Here is a 20,362-nt window from a genome sequence, read left to right on the forward strand (position 1 = left end):
AGTCGTTGAATCTCTGCTCCGGCAAAACGTCGAGGATGGCCGATGTCAAGCAGGATCACAAGAGCGAGGATGTGGACAGTTACGGGATGAGCAATAGTGCTGATCCGAAGAACATGCAAGAGTTGACGCAATACGTGAGTCGCGTGCTTGTACACAAAATAATAATGGTGATGATGATGATGATGATGATGATACATCCAGAGACATGTCGCTGACGGTATGTTGACTCTTTTGCAGGTGCAAACGCTGCTGCAGAATATGCAGGACAAATTTCAAACGATGTCCGATCAGATCATAGGAAGAAATATCCTTTTTCTGCACTTAACCTAAAAGAAAAATATGCATGAAAATGTTAGATTCACGTTGAAATAATATTTGGGAAAATTTGTAGATATCCCATTTACATTTTGTAGAATATAGTGTAATTGACAGTGTATATTAATGTGCATGTCAGTGTTTTGAGTATCCATTATTATGCATATTGTATGTCTCTTATTTCTTTTAATTGATCACACTTGCTATAAAGAAATCCTTAATAAGAAATACTAGATGAGATGGGCAACAGAATAGACGATCTAGAAAAGAATATTGCGGACCTAATGACACAAGCAGGAGTCGAAGGTGGTGATAAATAAGTTCATTCCTTCAAGTGCACTAATCTATAAGTAAATCACTCATCCAAAGCATCTGAGATAGCTATATAATTTTGTGGAAAAAAAAAATGTACACATGGCGTGAGATATCCATCCTTTTGTTATAATACAAAAATAAACTTACACTTTTTTATAAATTTGATATAATTTTTATTTTCGTATTATATCAAATAATCTTTTATTATATGATTAACTGAACTATCAAATAGCTACATGTAATTAGGTTTTACACAATTTTAATGGAACATAACTTACATCAATTCTTTCTGCCCTTACCTTATGAGAGCGATTGTATATAATCTTCTCTTCTATAAAAACCATTTAATACAAATCTTATCTCTATTCAAAATAATTTTATGTATCTATAGACACTTAAATTGTGATGTAAAGTATTTAAAATAATCCAATATTTTTTAAATTAAAGGTATGTAATAAGATTTACTTTGTCTTATTCATTTTAGAAGGTATGCAGTACATTATAGACGATATTAAAGACTTCTGACATGTAGGAATTGGTGGAACAGGTTTGAGAATGAAGCGTTTCTTTACTTTACATCCAGAGTGTCTTGATACTTTTCTCTAGAAAGATAGAAGGACAAAGTTAATAGTGTAATTGAAATTACATGGATTTATGCCTAATCCTCACAGGCTTCTCTCGAATTGATTCTGATTCTGTTTCCTCCGTGCTGTCTGCATACTCTTCAACTTGAACCGACTCAGAAGAATTTGTGAATCCAGTTCGTAGCTTCTCGATTACTTGATTTCTGCGATGTCACGGGAGAGGATGCGAATCGGCTGGCTAAATTCGTTAATGAATAAGCCTGTCGAAATGAAGTTCTGCTCACTGTGTCTAATCTTGCGACTGATTCGGGGACGCGCATTGTCTCTCTAAATTCCTAAATAATGATACAATTGCATGTTTTATTTGAACAATGATTGATATAATATTGTATAATATTGGACATTTAGTATAATAAATTATTGTCGAATGTAAAGTAATTGAATTGTGATAACGCAGATATCAATTTGAAGCAATTTTACCCCATTCATTTCTCCTCTCGCAATTTGAAAGTCCTGCACGTCAAAGGATAACTATTGATTACACTTTTACAAATATCGATATAATGAAAATATAGTACTTGTAAATAAATTTATAAATTTGTAAATTTCAAAATACTTTTTCTTTTTTTAATTTTACGAATTTTCACACTAACAAAATTCAAAATCTTATATCTCACCTCGAGATCTTTCATCTCGTCTATAGATGCGGTGTCTTGATACGCTTTGGTCAAAAGTTCGAGGGCCTTTGTGTGAAAGCTCAATTCGATGGTGATGAAGTCCAAAAGCATAGATTTTAAATCGTGCAATTTTCGTCGTTCGAACGAGTCGATTTGTTCTTCCAATCCTTTTACTACTCGGGATACTTCGACGGATGCTTTCATCAGCTCGGACTTGGCTTGTGACTAATATTCTTTTTTAGTTAAAGATTTTATAATAAGAAATATTTGATAGATAATACTGAATAAATAATAAAATTTTAATTATACAATTTTGAAATAATTTTTAATCAATATATATATTATTAATATATCTATAATCAATATATGTATATCTAATTTTAATTTTAATTATTTTGATTTTTTGTTTCATTATCTTTGTAAAGTTATAAGACAAAATCAGTTAAATTATAGCTGAAATTAATTAATGTTATTGAAGTAAATCTTCAATTATAAGGATACTATCATTTGGTGATTCCTAGGATTTCTTTCTCGCACTTTGTCCAAGTGTCTTCGTCTTGTAAGCTCTCTGTCACGCGCTGCAAAGGTGTTTTTAACGTCTTCACGAGCATGTTTGCAAATCGTCGCGTACTGCGAAAGAGGTGCGATTATTTTGGCATCTAATCTTTGTACTTCTGCATCTCTAAAATAAATCAATAATTTTAAAAATGTTAAAATAATATGAAAAAGTAGAATATATAGTTAAAATAGTATAGACACAAGGGAGGAAAGGAAGAAAATAGATTTAAAAAAAAGAAAGAAAGCATGTTTTTTCTTTCTTTTTCCTATTTTTCTATTCATTTATCGAGAAACAAAAAATCATGATTATTTAATTATAGAAAGATATATAAATATATAAAGAAATATAAATATTTAATAAAATATCAATATGACTTTTAATTTCTTTACTATGGTGATATTTAAATGTAAGAATTATTTCCAATAAAAAATAAATTAACATGATTTTTTTTCTTTTCTTATACATTGCGAAGAAAATATGATTAAATAAAAAATAAAGAAGTTTTACCTATAATCGCCGATGACTGATAATGTTACGGAAAAATTTGCGAGTCCGGTGCTCAAGGATCGATTTATAATCTCTGAATCGGCGTAGGTTTGTATTATTTTAGCCAACTCGTCGCTTTTATCGCGCAACCTGAAAAAAAAGATTAATAAGTAATGAAAAATACAGGGCGCGAAACGATAGGGGATAAAAAGGTTTACGCGTATCGCTGAGGAAAAATAATCGATATAGTTTTACGGAGGAGCACCTGGCCGCTTTTCTGGTGAACGCTGCAAATATCGTGCACAGCTCGGCAAAGTGTTTTTCCACGCCCGTTATACGATCTTGCACGAATTTCGCTTCCTGCTCACTAATAAACAAAAGAGATTTCTTTACAATTCGCTGTTATACATATACGATCTGTCAAACGAAATAAATGTCAAATTTATTCGCTCAACTTACTACACGCTACTTTGAGAGCGTGCTCGAAGCATTTCTTTTTCTCCGTAAAATATATATATCTGATAAACTTTTTTGTGCAATTAATTTTTTTTATTACGCGATAAAAGTTTCGTAAAGCGGAAAGCACAATTTCCCTTTCTGCGTCCGGTGACAGTTGCCTACTGACAGGTGGTGAATTGCCGCAGGTGAAGTTACGCGCCGCGCATTTTCTATACTCCCTTCAGGCTAACAATGCAGGGGGTCGATCATGGGGATCTTACTTATTAGACAAATTATTAATTTATATACATAAATTTAATGTATATGAAAAAAATAAAATTAATTTAAAAAAATTGAATGACTATTTTTTTATGTAACATCTCCAAGATAAAAAATTTTGCATTATTAATTATACTTGATTTCTTGTCTTTGCTTTATATTGCAATCGGATGATAAAGTCTATGATGATGTTACAATATTTACAAAAATATTTTTTATTTATATACACAATTATAACTATTAAAGAATAAATTTTTTTTTGCAATATATAATATTAATATTACGACTAGGTATTATCTTTTATCACAGCAAATGAGTGGCCTGTGCCAGCACCAATAAGGACACCAATAGAATTGGATGGAATTGAAAGAAATTCTGGCTTTAAAACGTTTTCAGTATTTCCATTACCACAGTTTCCATGCTCATTCCAACCCCAACACAGTATCGTGCCATCATCTGTAAAATTAAATTATTATAAATGACTGAGAAAATATTCCTTTCAATATTTAATCATTATTTGATATTTTAAGATATTTTTTTGAAGCTTAATACAAGATTTATATCTCCTTCATGCTTAACAAAAGAAAAATTAGAAAAAAAATTAGAGAACTGGAAATGGAAAATATGCAATTCGAATTACAACAGAATTACATTATTTGATGTATGTTATCTTCTATATTTTAACATAATTAATTCCAAATGTATTTGCATTTATATTTGTCATGCAACAATGTCAAAACAACATTACCAGTCAAAGCAACATTATGCTCCGATCCAACTGAAAGTTGAACGATTCTAGGAATATGTTCAATATGTTGAAGTTCCTTTTCTATGAAAATTGCATTTTGTGAATTTGTTAACAAATGGCCCAATTGACCATAATCATTTCTTCCCCATGAAAAAACAACGCCATCTAAAATCATATAGTTTTAATTTTATATACATAAATAATTTAGTTATATAATAAGAAGCAAATTCAATTTAGTTACTGCTTAAAATATTTATGTGACTCCATCCTGCATGGATCTGAATTGGTGTAGCGAGTCGTGCACCAGAAAGCGGGATACATAGAGGTTGCCATAATCGCGTCTCAGAAAATGGAGATCCAGGATAGAATCCCAATTGTCCATGCTTGTTATCACCAAAAACGTATATATTGTACATGTCTTTTTGATCTTTTGTTAGAACGACAGTATGATACTGACCACAGGTAACATTTTCTATACTTCCCCGCATTGTCAATTCTGAAACTGTTTATCTGTGTTTTAATTAAGTGTAATAACATTTTCCTTTTCCTACTGCACAACAGGATATTTATTAACTATTTGACTTATATGTGACTAAAAACAATAAATGATATAAGCAAGTATGAAATTGATAAGTAAATATAGAACTATAATTAATAACAAATATAAAAAATATACATGAATAATAATAAAATAATAATAAAAATGTATTAAAAGCGGCAATTTTAAAAAAGATATAAGCAATACTTTATACTATTAATTTCCTAATTTACTCATATTTTTTTATAAAGCAAGATATATTCAATGTAGAAAAATTGTCATTTACCTTTAGTAAATTTATCTAGAAGGCTGTAAGGTTCCATAGTTTTTGGATTAATTAATCCCAATTGTCCTCTGTTATTTGCTCCACAAGTATAGACTTCATGATTTTCTGTCACGATAACGGTATGTCGCAGACCCATCGAAACACATCTGATTTTTTCGCCGATCAAAATTTTGCGGGGTTGCGATATTGCAGGAAAAACTGAATGATCCAAACCCAATTGTCCATAACGATTGGAGCCCCATACATATAATTCGCCGTCTCTCGTTAACGCTGCGGAACTATCCCATCCGCAACATACATCAACCATTATTTCATGCTCGAGACTACATATTTTCTGAAATGTTAAAACGTTTCTCTGCTCGATATTGCCGATTCCAGTTTGTCCCTTGTCGTTCAATCCACAAGAATGTATCTGGCCATCTTCGTTTAAAATCAGTGTGTGCCCTGCACCGCCAACAATCTTCCTTATAACTTCCAGTCTCAGGGAACATCCAGATAAATCGACATTTTGGGGTAAAATACATTCATCGGATAATATACCTTGTCCTAATTGACCATGGGAATTTGCACCCTGTAAAATATGTCCATTATATTTTATTGAATTTTTATATGATAGAGAGAGTTAAAATATTTAAAAATCTTTATCCATTTTTAAAAACCAAAGTAAAATCTATGGTTTAGAATTGTATCTTTATGGTTAGAATAAGGAATTTGCACTCTTCATAGAAGGAAATATGAATAAATAAGAATATTTAGATAAGTTAAAAGAGAATTTAAAAAAAAATACATATCAAATTTAGGAAATTTGGATATATCTAATTTTTATCCAGTAAATTATATATATATATATTATTTGGTTTAATTTAACTGTCACATACGCACATAAATTTTTTAATGGCAAGTCTGAATATTTAATATATGATTGTCTTACCCATGAAATTAGACGATATGTAGACATTATCGGACGATATTTTCTCTATTTGATAGATTTTCATTCTTATGATTCATAGAAGAGGTTCTATAAATGTTTCCACATTTACACATACACAAGTGACAGCGTCTCGTTCTTCGTAAGAGCTCGTTCTCTGAAAGCTGAACAAATCAAGCTTTTTCTTCTTGACTAGCGTCACAAATCAGATCACGTGATCAATTAGACGCTAGCGACAAATTGATAGTGAAATCGCACCGTTATATTAAAATTAAATCAAACAGTAACTGGTTAACTTCACTTCGCTCACCGGTATATACAAAGTGCAACTAACGCATTTGATATACAACTGACAATGAGATTAAATTAAATTAAGGAATTTGCTTAAACTGACGCTACAAATATTTGATCGATATATCGTATATCGGGATGGAGAAATCCTTATCTCTTTCGCTCTGATCAATCAAATGATTCAAATGATAGAAATGATTGAAAAATTCACGTGCCATAACAGTAGGAAGGAGGAATAAAAACACGGCCCACAGACGTAATAAAATACGTAGATGGAACATCAGCCACCGATATGCGCGCGCGTTCGACTTTAACCTTCAAGTGGCGCTGCGTCACGTGGTCGCGCGGCGGTCGGAATTCGGCGGCGCGGAGTGGGGATGAGTGGTGGGGGGTGCGCCGTGCGCCGCGCGCGCATCCCCCCACCACTCATCCCCACTCCGCGCCGCCGAATTCCGACCGCCGCGCGACCACGTGACGCAGCGCCACTTGAAGGTTAAAGTCGAACGCGCGCACATATCGACACGCGCTCTCTCCCTCTCGCCCTAAGCTAATCGACGAATCACAGTCGAGCATTCTCTAAAGTCTCTAGAACATATGGAGGCTAATCGCGGAATTTTCCAGCGCAACTTTGCGTAGAGAGTTTCCCTTCGTTGTCTTCTTCATCTTTATGGCGTATCATTTAGCTTCAGGATGTATATATGTATAGATGTTATATATATGTATATATGATATTGATAAACAAAGAACGATATGCCGGTACATGTATGTACATGAATAAGAGAGAGAGATGTATAGAAAAATATAGATTAATTAAACAAAATGTTGTATCGCTTATTCCTGGATAGACGTGCAACGCTATATTAAGTGATTATTGTTCTAGTGAATGACATATGATATAGGAAAGTAAAGTGGAGGCAAAATGCAAGAATCCGTGAAGTTCAATCTTAAAGAAGTTAAATCGGATCTTCTTCACGCGATAAATGAATGTTCTCAACGTGGTTTGCTGCATACTACTAAATGGTTTCTTTCTAAATTAATACATCACTGTTCTTTTACGTATTTACACATACACGTATTTATATATATGGTGTTTGTATGTATAGGTTAGCGGAATTAAACTATTCCTTGAAAAATGTAAAATTAGATGCGCACGATTTGACTGCGAATATATCGGAAACGTGTCAAGAGGAGGATACCTATACCTTAGCTAAGACATACTTTGACTTGAAAGAATATGATAGAGCAGCATACTTCACAAAAGACTGTACGAGTCCAAAAGTTAGATTCCTACATTTGTATTCACGTTACCTGTCAGGGGAGAAGAAGAAAGTGGATGATATGACAGATGTGCCACCAGATCCGATGAAGAATGATAACTTGAAATTGCTTTGCACTGATCTAAGGAAGGATCACATGGCTTCGAAATTGGATGGTTATGGTTTATATCTTTTCGGTGTGACTTTGAAGAAATTGCAACTCACCAGAGAAGCGACAGATGTTCTAGTGGGGTCTATACATAAAGAACCTATGCATTGGGGTACATGGTTAGAATTGGCTGCGTTAATCACAGATAGGGAGAAATTAGAGAGCTTATGCTTACCCAAACATTGGATGAAATATTTCTTTATGGCACATATGTACTTAGAACTGCAGCTTATAGATGAAGGTTTAGCATTATATTGCCAACTGCAATCGATGGGTTTTCAGAAAAATGGTTATGTACTGGCTCAAACTGCCATTGCGGTGCATTATAGAAGAGGTGAGTTAGTATTTGTTATCTGGAACAGACAATATGAAGTTTGCAATCTTTGTATTGAAAAATTTTTAAGTAATTTCAGAATTAATAGATTATTAAATATCTTTTATGTACCATCACAATTCAAATATTTTTTTCTATAATATAAAAGTATCTTTCATTCCAGATGTTGATAATGCAATAGAAACTTTTAAAAGAATAATAGAAGAAGATCCTTATTGCCTTGATAATATGGATACATACTCCAATTTGCTTTATGTAAAAGAAATGAAAGTTGAATTAGCATATTTAGCACACAGAGCTACTGAGATAGATAAATATAGATTGGAAACTTGTTGTATAGTAGGCAAGTATTAATCAAACGTTTGTAAGAAGGCACATCAGTTTTAAAGAGAATATTTTGAGATAAAAATTAAATTACCTTCTTATAGGAAATTATTACAGTTTACGAGCCGATCATCAAAAGGCAGTAATGTATTTCCATAGGGCATTGAAAATGAATCCACAATATTTATCCGCTTGGACATTGCTAGGTCATGAATTTATGGAAATGAAAAGCACTAATGGCGCAATCCACAGTTATAGGCAGGCAATTGGTAAAATCCTAGAACATTTTCTACTTGCATCAATAACTAGGTATCTTATTTTTTATTTATATTTGTTAATTTATCACAGAGGTAAATAGACGAGATTATAGAGCATGGTACGGCTTAGGTCAAACATACGAGATCTTAAAAATGCCATTTTACGGACTCTATTATTACAAACAAGCTCAGCTCTTAAGACCTCATGATAGTCGAATGGTTCTAGCCTTGGGCGAAGCATATGAGAAGCAAGATAAAATTCAAGATGCTCTTAAATGTTATTACAAGGCATGCAATGTGGGCGATATAGAAGGAATGGCACTCCTAAAGTTAGCAACGTACGTATTCAATGTATATAATATTGCACTAAAAAAAAAATAATATACATATATTTTTACTAAATTTTTTTGTTATAGGTTGTATGAGAAATTAGGAGAACACGAACATGCAGCAGCAGCTTATACAGACTTTGTACTTGACGAATTTCGAAGTGTTGATAGAACGGAATTGAGTCATGCATATAAATATCTTACACAGTATCACTTGAAGAGGGAACAACTAGATCTTGCAAATCATTTTGCACAAAAATGTCTTCAGTTTGATGAAACAAAGGAAGAAGCTAAAGTGCTATTAAGAACTATTGCTGAGAAGAGAGCAGAGAGGATAGGAGAAACTTCTATGGTGGTAAGTAAAAATATTTTTTTATAGTAGTTGGCAAATTAATTCGATTTCCGATAATTGTTCCAGGTGGATGATATGAATGAAACTGATCCTGTGATTGAGCAAAGAGCGCGAACAGATGCAACACCTGGGAGTCAATTGTCACCGATGAATCTTTCATTCACTCCTACACCATAAATAAAATATTTCCTATGGTCTACAACTTTATAATTTGTAATTATGTATATAAATATAAGATATTCAAATAATTTTGTATTATATATTTCTGTAGTAAGTTGTTTTTCCTGAAAGTATAATGTTTTCAGATATTCGTTCTTAAATTACATATAAGATTAAAAATTATTAAATAGCAAGTGTAAAGTATATTTTAGATAAAGATTAGTTCGCACAAAATTTCAGTTTAATTACAATTTCGATTTGGTTAAAAGAAAAAAAAAATTAGAACTAATAATTATTTTTTAAAGAATTTTTAATTAGAGTTCTTAATATCAGTGTAAAAGCTGACACTCATCATAAGAATTGATTATACAGTCAATTTTTTGATTGATATATATTTAGTTTATATATTAATATTAAATTATATTAATAGGTTCTTTTTCTACGTACAACATAATGCAGATCTGTGAAACAAATCTAGATCTGGGATGTAGATCTAAGAATGCAGTCTATTTGATGCTATTTTCACTCTCTGAAGCAAAAATAGCATCTGGCAGAATACATTTTAGATCTGTAAAACAGTTTTCCGTAAATTCTTTAATTATATTGTTTATTATATCATGTCATAGTATCAAAAATATTATTACTCACAATAAGCTTAATAATTAATATCTATCGTAATTAATTACTATCATAAGTATAAAATGTAATAGATTACCAGTTGAAGCGTCTAGTTTGCGTTCGGACATTGCTTTTTCGGTGTGTTATTATTGACCAACGTTTCCTACAAATATATAATACATTTTAATATTTACATATCATTATATTTGCTTATGTTAGTAATTTTTAACTTATTTTTTTAGAAATATATTAATATTTCTAAATAAAGCGATATTTATATTTACATCGTTATCAGAGTTTTCACTATAATTTATTTCTCTGAATCTCTGAATGATTCGTTCGTGCGGCGAAGTTGTGACCAAGTGTCGTGGATAATGATAATCTTTCCTTGCAGGTGTTAAACCTGAAAAAGAAGATGTTAAATAAATCTAGGTATTAAAGTTAGCATTACATAAACATCGGAAACTTACCTGTTGGTGTATCGCGCCGTAAATCTTCAAGAAAGAATTTCCCAATTCTTTCTTGCATTGAATTCAGTTCCATAGTCGTCTTGTTATTCCAATCAAACGAAATTTCACTTTGTTTTGTAATTTCATCATTTAATTCTGTGAATACTTGTAAGTTTTTCTTTTCTTTTTCTTTTACAAGTTTTATGTGATTATCATATCCTTGCATTCGTATATGATGGATATTCTGTAAAATTAATAAGATTAAATATGTATGTTTTGTAAAATAATAATTTTAATAATATACAAGTAACAAAAATTTACTTGGATACATCCGATAGAAGAAAAATTATCTTCCATGAATTTTTGTTCCATTTGTTTCATATCATCTTCAACACGTAATTTGTTCTGCATTAATACATCGCAATGGTTGTTTATGTTAGTTTGAAATTCGTCAGTTAAATTATGGCCTTCTGTTGCAATCTGTTCTGCTATTGCTTGATTCTAATAAAATGAAAGAATCAACATATTATGCTGTTATTTTCACAGGTGTTGATAATTTTGATAAAAGTGTTGTAAGATATAATAAAAGTATAAAATGATACCTTTATCATGTTATGGTCAATATCGTTTTTAAGTATATCTATATTGCTCTGAATTTTCTTTTGTATAGACTCATTTTCTCCAACAGTTTTGTGGTAGCTATCAAGAATAACGATATCCGTGCTGTCACAAATTTCATTAACACGAGTTACAGTGGCGCATGCATTAGAATAATTCTCGGTTACATTTTTATTCAACTTGTTAAAGTGTAGCGAGAGATTTTCAAATAACTGTAAAAAAATTTATATATATATATATATAAAATTATTAAATTTGTTTAAAAAAATTGTTATCAGCAAAAAATATCATAAGATATATTATATATTTAAAATTATTATTAAATTACCATACCTTCTTAAAACTTTCTTGTTCCTCCATAATTTTACCATTATCTTCATGAATAGCTTGTATATTTTGTTTAATCTCGTTTAGACTTTTATGTAAATTGTCACGTTCCTGTATCTTATGATTACAAAGTTGTTTTATTGATTCATTTGTATATGCCAATAGCTTATCAAATTTCTGTGATACATCATCATTTAAATGACGTAAATTACTTGCAATTTGCAAACTATTAGTTTGTATCAAATCATTAATTTTTGATGTTAGTTTTTGGGATGTATCATTTAAAAATTCCTGTTTATTTTGAGTCATGTCAGATGAATATTTCATTTCTGTGTTCAACCATTGTTGATAGTGTGTATACTGAAATAGAAAAATTTATGCTATATGTATTCTTTGGTTACATTATTGATTTTGTTTTTTTTATATATGCGTAACTAACTCACCGAGTCATCTACATTTTTTGTGAATTCATCCACTGCTAATTGTTCTTTATTAACAATATCATTTGACATATGATGGATTAGCAAATCTATGTCCTTTTTGAACAGCTTTACTTGTGAATCTACAAAGATAATTTAATGTATATTCCATGATATCCACTTCTATATTAAGTGTGTAAGTTAATAACTTCTTTCAGTTACCTATTTTATTTTTCACGAAAGTACAAAAATGTTGAAAATTTTGCGAATAAACTGTAACATTATTTTCTATGCCTTGAAACTGTTTTGCAACATTACTTCGGAATTGATGACCGAGATGTTCGTTTTCCTGTTCCAATTGCCTATATGTGTGTATAGAAGTATATATTTAATATAAATTTAAAATAATTATAATATAGTAACATCATATTATAAAGTCATTATTGGTGTCTCTTACCTACATTAAAATAATGATAAAATGCAATATTATTACCTCTTATAAGAAATTTTATCCTGAAGCTTATTTACATCAGTTGTTGCCGTATCAGCAACATTCAAAAGTGTTTGTGCCTGTGATAAAAGTTCTTTTTCTGTAGACACATGTTTGTGTACTAAATAACGTTGTTCTTCTTTCTCAAGTTCTGTCATTTCTAAAAGTGCAGTAGTTGATTTCAAAGCATGTGTGGTAGTTTCTAATTGTTCCTTGGTTTCATATAGATGATTAGTTTGCTCATCATGTTTTGCTTGTAAATCATTGAATATTTGCTAAACAAAAATAAAATATATAAGTAATAATAAATATAACAGTAAAAATTACTATAATAAAGTATTAATTATTATGTATTATCTATACCTCTTTATGTTCCATAATTTCCTTAAGCACTTTAATGTGAGTTATTTTTTCTTCAATTTCCTTACTCTGATTGTCAATCAATGATTGCATTTCGTTAAAATTCTCATTTGCCAAATATACACCGTTTCGTTCACGTGCTGCTAATAAATCTCTTCTAAGTCTTTCAATTTCTTCTGTATATTCTTTAAGTAATGCTTTTTTAGACAATTTCTGATTAATTTCAGGACGATTTGTGATATTTTTGGCACGATGAGCATAATCTAATGTGGACAATGTTTCCTCAAGATTTATGCTTGCTGGGGATACTGTTGCAATAATTGATGTTTTTGTACGTCCACCTAATGATTCTTGCAAAAGTCTTGTTAATTTTGACTCTCTATATGGTATGTGAGGCGCTCTTTCAACAAGTGCTGTTATAACTCGACCAAGAGTCAGTAATGATTGATTAATATTTCCTGCTTCTCTTGCTCTCCTATCAACTGCACCAGATCTTCCAACATTCTCACTACCGGCCAAATCTACCAAATTTAATTTTCCAGTTTTCAAAAGTTCCTCTCCATCTACATTATTCTCTTTTATATGAATAGTAATCGAAAACACTGTATGGGAACGACTGAAAATATGGTATCAAAATTATTATTACAAGCACAAAATACAATAGCTTAAAAAAATTAATGAATAATATAACATATATAATAAAACATATGTAATAAAAAATAACAACCTTGAGTGAGCATTCATTAAAGTTGCAGCTGTTTGTCTTTTTTCAGATCCCTTCTCTAGGATTTTATAAACTTCATTTTTATTATGTACAGTTACTTCCTCTAATCCATGAATAATTACTGACCCTTTTCTTGTTGCATCTTCATAAAGCCTATATAAGATGACAAATATGATGATAATACATCTATTTTTCATATTTGATTATTGTAAAACTACATCTTGACATTACCTTATTTTAGATGCATCATCATTAGGTGATAGCAGGTCAAATAATTCTTCATTATATAATTCGAGAAAACTAACTCGTACTGTGTATTCCTGTGCTTCCAATAAACGTAATTCATCAAACAAGTGACTCAATGCACGAGGTATAATTCCAGCCGTTGTATCCTATATGTAGATATAAACTTATTTTATATAAGCATGTATATGTTTAACATATTATTACACTTATGTATTGCGACAAGTTGCTAAATTTGATTTAATAAAGTTTTTGTTTTTATAAATATAATTATTTTTCTACAATCTTTTGTATTTCAAATTTAGTTACAATTCAATATTCAGGAAACTTTGATTATTCTGCTAATATTAATTGATATTAAAAAATATCATATTATGTCAAGTTATTGTACATATTGAAATTTTGCACGTTACGTTTACTATAATAATAAATATTATTTTATATAAAATGTAACTAACACTTTGCCAATGCAATGTTGGATCATTGCTAACACCTTCCATAGTAAATGTTTTTCCAGTTCCAGTTTGGCCATAAGCAAAAACTGTACAATTATATCCCGCCAGTACCTCTTCAAGCAATGGGCTAACAACTGCATTATATACATCTAGCTATAAATTTCAAACAATATTGGTTTCCTTTCAAAAGTAAACGCTTCTTAAAATATTCAATATAAGAATCTTAATTGTTTATAAAATAAAGAAATAATTCTTTACTTGTTTTGAGGCAGGTCCAAATACTTTGTCAAATATAAACTTTTTGGAGTGAGTGCCCTGTGACCTTTCATGCACTACTAATTCTTTGTTAGATGGTAATTCCACTGCCAAGAATGATTTTCCAATTTTCTCACTATTATTTATTGGCCTATTAAAAATGACACACCATTTCATAAAGATAACAGCTTAATAGTGTAACAAGGTCAACTTGATTGTAAAAATAAACATTCTTTTTATGAGTATACGTATATGAATAGTTATTTAATTCATATTTATATAAATAAAAAATTTAGATTAAACAAAATAGAAACTTTTGGGATTGTATAAAAAGAATTTAATACGCTTTTCAGTATGTACAGGATTCAGTCTCTTTTGAAAAGAGTAAAGCACTAACTTTTCCAAATATAATTAATCTTGCTTACCTGACACGCACGAAAACCTGTATATGCTGATTCTTATCCTTCTTCATGTTACGTGTATCATTCATTTCGGATAACTTCTTGCGCTTCGAATATTTCTCGTTATAACACAGCTGCTCCGATTTCACTTCCTTCGATATGTTTTATTTTGTATTAATTTACTGTCTGTAAACGCTATATGCGCCAGAAGTTAGGTACAGCATCCGTTGGAGAATTCGAATTGAGATATTTTACGCGATCGCCGCTAGGTGATGGCGTCTGACGAGGCTACCAATACTACCAACTGTTATGCCAAAAAAACCGTACAGAAAGTTAGATAACGAACCTGATTGGTCAAGCTATATTTCATGTAAATTAGGAAATAAAAAATAGAAAACATTTTTTATATATATAGTTAAAAGATAATATATCATTAATATTATTATATATTAAAATAAGCATATAATCTATACACACGATATAAAATAAGATTTATATATATATATATATATTTTATTATGCTTTTATGCTTGATGAGAAATATAATTTTTGATTTAAATATATTTACACATTAACTTTTTAAGTATTTATAATTATAAAATTAGTCGCATTTTTTGCTGCACTTTTAATTTTAAATATATTTTGCTTTAAAACATGTAGATATATTGAAAGATATTTTTGATAAAAATAAATATGCAGTTATTTCTTTTAAATATAAAAAATTACTATCATTAAAGTCCAGATATATATTTTTGATAATGAGCGAGTTCCTTAATGCTTTCTTTTATATCATTTATAGCCCTATGTTTAAATTCTTTCTTTGGTGCAGATTCATGTACACTTGGATTCCATCTTCTAAAAATTCCAAAGATTTTCTCATATAATTACGTAGTTTTACATTATAATTTAAATACCTATTATTGTATGATAAATTGCTCTTAATTTTATCTATATTATATCAAGAGAAGAATAAACATTATTGTTTGTAGCAAAATAAAAGATTTTTGTTATACCTGACAATTTCCTTGATTGTGCTAACATCAATAATCCTGTAGTGCAAGTAATTATTAACTAACGGCATGTATTTGTATAAAAAGAAGCGATCCATGTAGACTGAACTTCCAGCTAGTGGACATACACCTTTAGGAATATATTCTTGTAAAAAGTTAAGCACCATCTCTTCAGCATCTTTTAATGAGATTGTACTTGAATAGGACTTTGCTGTCAATCCACTCTAAAAAATTCATATATACACAAATTATAATATAAAATTCAAAATTTATCAATTTGTAAATATCAAGAAAACACCATTCCTATAAGATAAAAACTTACTATTTTATGCTGTTTCTTACTCCATTCATTCATGTTATCTAAAATTGTACTTGATTGATGTATTATAATATTTAATTCCTCGCTTATAATTTTCAATGTCTTATCTGTTACAATGCAGGCAATTTCTAATATATGGTCTTTTTCTATGTCAAGTCCAGTCATCTGTAATAATATAATATAATCAATTTATATTTCTGTATTTTTTAGTTGCGTCATCATAATTTTTAAAATTAAATGTCATTTCTAATATTTCATTACCTCCATATCAATCCAAACAATATGATCAGCTTTGTTGGATATTTTCCTGTCTATAACGTTGCAAAATTAAGTATATTAGACGATTTAAATCAAGATTTAGACATAGATAAAAGTATATTGGTTGAGAATTTAAAAAAACATTTTAAAAAATCGATATTTTTCTTAGCACATATTCAGTTTTATGTAAATTACATACACTTGACACTAACTCCAAATTATGCACGAATATGAGAAATATTATTATGCCATATCTGTTTAATTAAATGTATCAACTGATGCACTCTCATTTATAATAAGTTAAATTGATACAATAATTGATGCAATAATAAATTAATAAAATAACAAATAAAAACGTTTGATATTTTTATATATTAAATATATATAGACACTTTCTTATATATTATATATAATAAAATTATATGAAACTTCGATGAGAGATAACCTCTAATTGTAAATAAATTTTGAGTGAGACAAGTATTTTTTGATATATATAAAATATTAAATATACAGCAGAAGCTGAAATATAAAACTTACCAGACATAATGTTCTAAAAAAATAGTTAATGATTTGCACACAACAATTTTTTCGTAAAAATAAAATAGCGTCAGGAACGTTAACTGTTCAAAATACTATAGCTATATAGGTTTCTATAGCTTTGACATGCACCTTTCCCTTTAATCGAAATTCATATATGTACGTACACACATACATATTATACGTCGAATAAAATCTAATTATAACAAAATGTAATGTTCAAAGTTTCATAAGATAAAAAAAACTTTCATAAAAAAATTGGTCCAGTTTTGGTCAAAACAATTTGCAAGTTTATTAAATAATTTTGACAAAAAAAATAATAGTATGTTTTTAATTATTAAGTTTAGAATTATTAAATAATTTTATATGTATATATATATATTACATATATATATCTTTTGATATAACCGTCATACATTTGTGATATCATGAGTGGGGTTCGGAGACAAAAAATTTTATCAGAATTTTTATAAGTAAATTCTGCGAATTATTAAAAGTCTTTATATATAATGCAATTTGTCTTCTCTTTTTCTTGTTATTCGGTGTGTAATATTTTTCCGAGTCTTCTTTTTTAAGTTTGCTGATCGCATCGCTCTTATAAAATGGCAAGATTAATTTATCGAGGAGCGTACGTCGGTCGACCTTCGTCCACCGCAGCAGAACATCATAAACCGAGTGTCATTCAACGCAGCTCTTATATATGGGCAAGTGATAGTAGCGGCGCACCAATCACAGGCGCGCGACGGTCAATCTGGCACGCCATTGGACGCACGAGGTAACGCAGTTTAGTATAAATAGCCGGCGAAACAGAGCGCTCCTCACAGAACGTATTGAAGCGTCGTGCGTCTCGCATCGATAAAGGATCTTCGATAACCGCAAGCGAATCTATTCGTCATGTCTGGCCGTGGAAAAGGTGGAAAAGCCAAGGGAAAGGCAAAGTCGCGATCTTCTCGTGCCGGATTGCAATTTCCTGTTGGACGTATCCACAGGCTTTTGCGTAAAGGAAATTACGCTGAACGCGTTGGCGCTGGTGCCCCGGTCTATCTTGCCGCGGTTATGGAATACCTCGCTGCGGAAGTATTGGAGTTGGCGGGAAATGCTGCACGCGATAACAAGAAGACCAGGATCATCCCCAGGCACTTACAGCTAGCCATCCGTAATGACGAGGAATTGAATAAATTGCTTTCTGGAGTTACCATCGCTCAGGGCGGTGTACTGCCAAACATCCAAGCAGTATTGCTGCCAAAGAAGACTGAGAAGAAAGCTTAATTACAGATTGGCAACAATTATAAACGGCCCTTTTTAGGGCCACCAATTTCTGACGGAGGATGTTCTCGTTTGCAATTCTTTTTTTTATATATCTAAACAATCAACATTTTTATCAAATATTTTATTAATCGCTTTTCATTATTGCATTTTATTTTAAATTTTTATATCATATTTTAAGAATATGTAGACAATGGAATTATATTGTTTTCAACTTCTCGGTTTAAGAAAAATTCAGGCATTGGATAACTCGGATTTATAGTTACTCATTTTGAGGAAAAAATCTTATCTTCATTATTATCTATTTAACCAACTAAAAATATCTTGCTATCTAAAATATAGATTTTAATTAATATGCATTTAATATACATTTAGTTATATAGCTCAAATCAATAGCTGTATTATCTCAAAATGTACACATTTTCTGAGGCCTATTTAGTCATTTATTCGTATATATTGTTTCTCACACACAATGCCATGTGATAAGATATATTGCGGAAATTTTAGCAGGAAGTAGCGACGATCCTAAATATGATAAAATTGGACGATATCGCGTGACTTTGTCGGACCATCTTTTCTCATGCAACATTCTGTAAAAATCGCCAAGTGAGGCAATCTTTCGGAGCATCAACTCTCTACCTAGCAATAATCATTTCTATAAAGAGATAGATGCCATATATAGAGCATATACAGAAGAAATGATTCTTTAGCAATAATTCTCAATTACAAATTACAAACACGCGATAATAAAAAATCACAAGTTTTGAACAAACTCGGCGATTCAAATTTATTTGAAATTATAATTCGTTTGCAGGGGAAAAGAAGTGTATAAGATAAATAAATAACATACACACACGTTTATTATTTACCGCCGCATTATATATTCCATAATACAATGACGTAACGCCAATTATATAAGAATCGAGAACTTGTAATAATAACTTTTTATTCATTCTTACAATGTACGACCGATTCATTCGCGTTTATTGTAAAATTTAGACATTTCCTTCCCTCTTTTTGCTGCATCTATTTGGAAAAAAATGTACAAGATACAAATTACAGAGTTAAAATAATTAACTTTCTCCAATTAAACAAAACAAACGCAAATAATACTGTTTTTCGTCTTGTCTTTTTTATGCTTCACGGCCGTGGTAGAACCTGGTAGAACCTTAACGATTATAGAACTCGGTTATAACGCACGCAAGCATGCATGCACGCGAACGAAAACGCGCGCGCACGCACGCACGCACGCACGCGGGAATCGCTGCGGTTGTACATAACATACGCACAGTTGAATATTGTACGCACGCGAGCACGCACGTAAGTAAGCACGCATGCATGCATACTCGGCATCGCCTTAATGTAAGTCTACCGTGCCGTGGAACAACTTTGTCTTTCGATCCAACATTGCCGCGCTATTTTCTTACGAAATAACGTTTCCTAGACGAGTATAAAATCGACGTTTGTAACAATAATAGCATATATATTCATGAAATGACAATTATTCGTAATTTTCCGAATTTTGCTAATTCTGGGAAAATTCTCATAAGTAATTTATCTCTACAGTAGAATTTTAAATTAATTCTAAAAATGTATAAATGTAACGTAAATTAATTTTTTTGAAGATTTTATTAGATTTTATTTCCTTTCAGCTGTTGTTTCTTATTTCTTTTTCATTTTTTAAAACTTCAAAGCTTGAATGCATAAAGATTTATTGCTACATAAGTTCAAATACTAATAGTAATGATATATTAATTTTATTTTCACTATACTCTAAAGACGAATAGACCTACTCATCTATAAAACCCTGAATCCATCGAATTCAATTTATTATGACAATGTTTTCAAAGTTGTATGCAAAGAAATACGGGATCTCATGGAATATCATATTATCCTCTGTCCCATAAAATGCCAACTATTTACACGCAATTTTATTCTATCGTGCTTGTGCTATTCTATTGCAAGACGCAAGACGTAAGAAATCTTGTG

General features: G+C 30.5%; 7 protein-coding genes across 11 annotated transcripts; 3 read left to right on the top strand and 4 right to left on the bottom strand.

Moving 5' to 3' along the window:
• Position 1: 1 nt before the first annotated feature.
• On the top strand, positions 2 to 790 carry LOC145943320 (uncharacterized). The gene is made up of 3 exons (XM_083050831.1): positions 2 to 134; positions 238 to 304; positions 547 to 790. The coding sequence occupies exons 1-3, from the start codon at positions 36 to 38 to the stop codon at positions 633 to 635; spliced, it is 255 nt and encodes an 84-aa protein (XP_082906957.1). The 5' UTR covers positions 2 to 35; the 3' UTR covers positions 636 to 790.
• Positions 791 to 1,089: 299 nt separating this feature from the next.
• Fam92 (CBY1 interacting BAR domain containing protein Fam92) lies at positions 1,090 to 3,786 on the bottom strand. 3 transcript variants are annotated; one of them, XR_014426498.1, is made up of 8 exons: positions 3,396 to 3,786; positions 3,202 to 3,303; positions 2,958 to 3,086; positions 2,393 to 2,573; positions 1,892 to 2,116; positions 1,695 to 1,727; positions 1,300 to 1,549; positions 1,099 to 1,232 (listed from the first exon to the last, which is right to left on the bottom strand). XR_014426498.1 is itself a non-coding variant. In XM_083050827.1 (7 exons), the coding sequence occupies exons 1-7, from the start codon at positions 3,425 to 3,427 to the stop codon at positions 1,370 to 1,372; spliced, it is 882 nt and encodes a 293-aa protein (XP_082906953.1). In that variant the 5' UTR covers positions 3,428 to 3,783; the 3' UTR covers positions 1,090 to 1,369. The 3 variants fall into 3 exon arrangements, 2 of the variants coding, with proteins under 2 accessions (XP_082906953.1, XP_082906954.1); XM_083050827.1 differs by having other exon boundaries at positions 1,090 to 1,549; positions 3,396 to 3,783; XM_083050828.1 differs by lacking the exon at positions 1,695 to 1,727 and having other exon boundaries at positions 1,090 to 1,549; positions 3,396 to 3,763.
• A 15-nt stretch (positions 3,787 to 3,801) lies between these two features.
• Positions 3,802 to 6,778, bottom strand: Sergef (secretion regulating guanine nucleotide exchange factor). Its single transcript, XM_083050825.1, has 5 exons — positions 6,157 to 6,778; positions 5,226 to 5,796; positions 4,643 to 4,903; positions 4,402 to 4,566; positions 3,802 to 4,109 (listed from the first exon to the last, which is right to left on the bottom strand). Exons 1-5 carry the CDS (start codon positions 6,181 to 6,183, stop codon positions 3,940 to 3,942), a joined length of 1,194 nt encoding a protein of 397 aa, XP_082906951.1. The 5' UTR covers positions 6,184 to 6,778; the 3' UTR covers positions 3,802 to 3,939.
• Positions 6,779 to 7,187: 409 nt separating this feature from the next.
• Positions 7,188 to 9,758, top strand: Cdc23 (cell division cycle protein 23). 2 transcript variants are annotated; one of them, XM_083050820.1, is made up of 8 exons: positions 7,188 to 7,206; positions 7,325 to 7,464; positions 7,548 to 8,203; positions 8,367 to 8,546; positions 8,632 to 8,796; positions 8,876 to 9,122; positions 9,201 to 9,468; positions 9,532 to 9,758. In XM_083050820.1, exons 2-8 carry the CDS (start codon positions 7,364 to 7,366, stop codon positions 9,640 to 9,642), a joined length of 1,728 nt encoding a protein of 575 aa, XP_082906946.1. In that variant the 5' UTR covers positions 7,188 to 7,206; positions 7,325 to 7,363; the 3' UTR covers positions 9,643 to 9,758. The 2 variants fall into 2 exon arrangements, with proteins under 2 accessions (XP_082906946.1, XP_082906945.1); XM_083050819.1 differs by lacking the exon at positions 7,188 to 7,206 and adding an exon at positions 7,216 to 7,233.
• Positions 9,759 to 9,984: 226 nt separating this feature from the next.
• Positions 9,985 to 15,268, bottom strand: LOC145943312 (kinesin-like protein Klp61F). Its single transcript, XM_083050818.1, has 15 exons — positions 15,008 to 15,268; positions 14,586 to 14,733; positions 14,331 to 14,480; positions 13,861 to 14,021; positions 13,633 to 13,782; positions 12,909 to 13,521; positions 12,549 to 12,820; positions 12,278 to 12,417; positions 12,080 to 12,198; positions 11,643 to 11,996; positions 11,294 to 11,521; positions 11,013 to 11,192; positions 10,713 to 10,935; positions 10,527 to 10,645; positions 9,985 to 10,405 (listed from the first exon to the last, which is right to left on the bottom strand). Exons 1-15 carry the CDS (start codon positions 15,070 to 15,072, stop codon positions 10,352 to 10,354), a joined length of 2,976 nt encoding a protein of 991 aa, XP_082906944.1. The 5' UTR covers positions 15,073 to 15,268; the 3' UTR covers positions 9,985 to 10,351.
• A 233-nt stretch (positions 15,269 to 15,501) lies between these two features.
• Positions 15,502 to 17,758, bottom strand: LOC145943319 (RNA exonuclease 2). 2 transcript variants are annotated; one of them, XM_083050830.1, is made up of 6 exons: positions 17,524 to 17,758; positions 17,108 to 17,245; positions 16,574 to 16,623; positions 16,316 to 16,477; positions 15,997 to 16,217; positions 15,502 to 15,838 (listed from the first exon to the last, which is right to left on the bottom strand). In XM_083050830.1, the coding sequence occupies exons 2-6, from the start codon at positions 17,112 to 17,114 to the stop codon at positions 15,715 to 15,717; spliced, it is 564 nt and encodes a 187-aa protein (XP_082906956.1). In that variant the 5' UTR covers positions 17,115 to 17,245; positions 17,524 to 17,758; the 3' UTR covers positions 15,502 to 15,714. The 2 variants fall into 2 exon arrangements, with proteins under 2 accessions (XP_082906956.1, XP_082906955.1); XM_083050829.1 differs by lacking the exon at positions 17,524 to 17,758 and having other exon boundaries at positions 17,108 to 17,445.
• Positions 17,759 to 17,945: 187 nt separating this feature from the next.
• LOC145942462 (histone H2A-like) lies at positions 17,946 to 19,390 on the top strand. The gene has a single exon (XM_083049204.1). It carries the CDS (start codon positions 18,002 to 18,004, stop codon positions 18,374 to 18,376), a length of 375 nt encoding a protein of 124 aa, XP_082905330.1. The 5' UTR covers positions 17,946 to 18,001; the 3' UTR covers positions 18,377 to 19,390.
• The last annotated feature ends 972 nt before the right edge of the window (positions 19,391 to 20,362 follow it).

The sequence above is a fragment of the Prenolepis imparis genome, unplaced genomic scaffold (genome assembly GCF_030444845.1).
Source record: "Prenolepis imparis isolate NDT839.2.m4 unplaced genomic scaffold, iyPreImpa1.0 SCAF_11, whole genome shotgun sequence".
Taxonomy (NCBI): domain Eukaryota; kingdom Metazoa; phylum Arthropoda; class Insecta; order Hymenoptera; family Formicidae; genus Prenolepis; species Prenolepis imparis.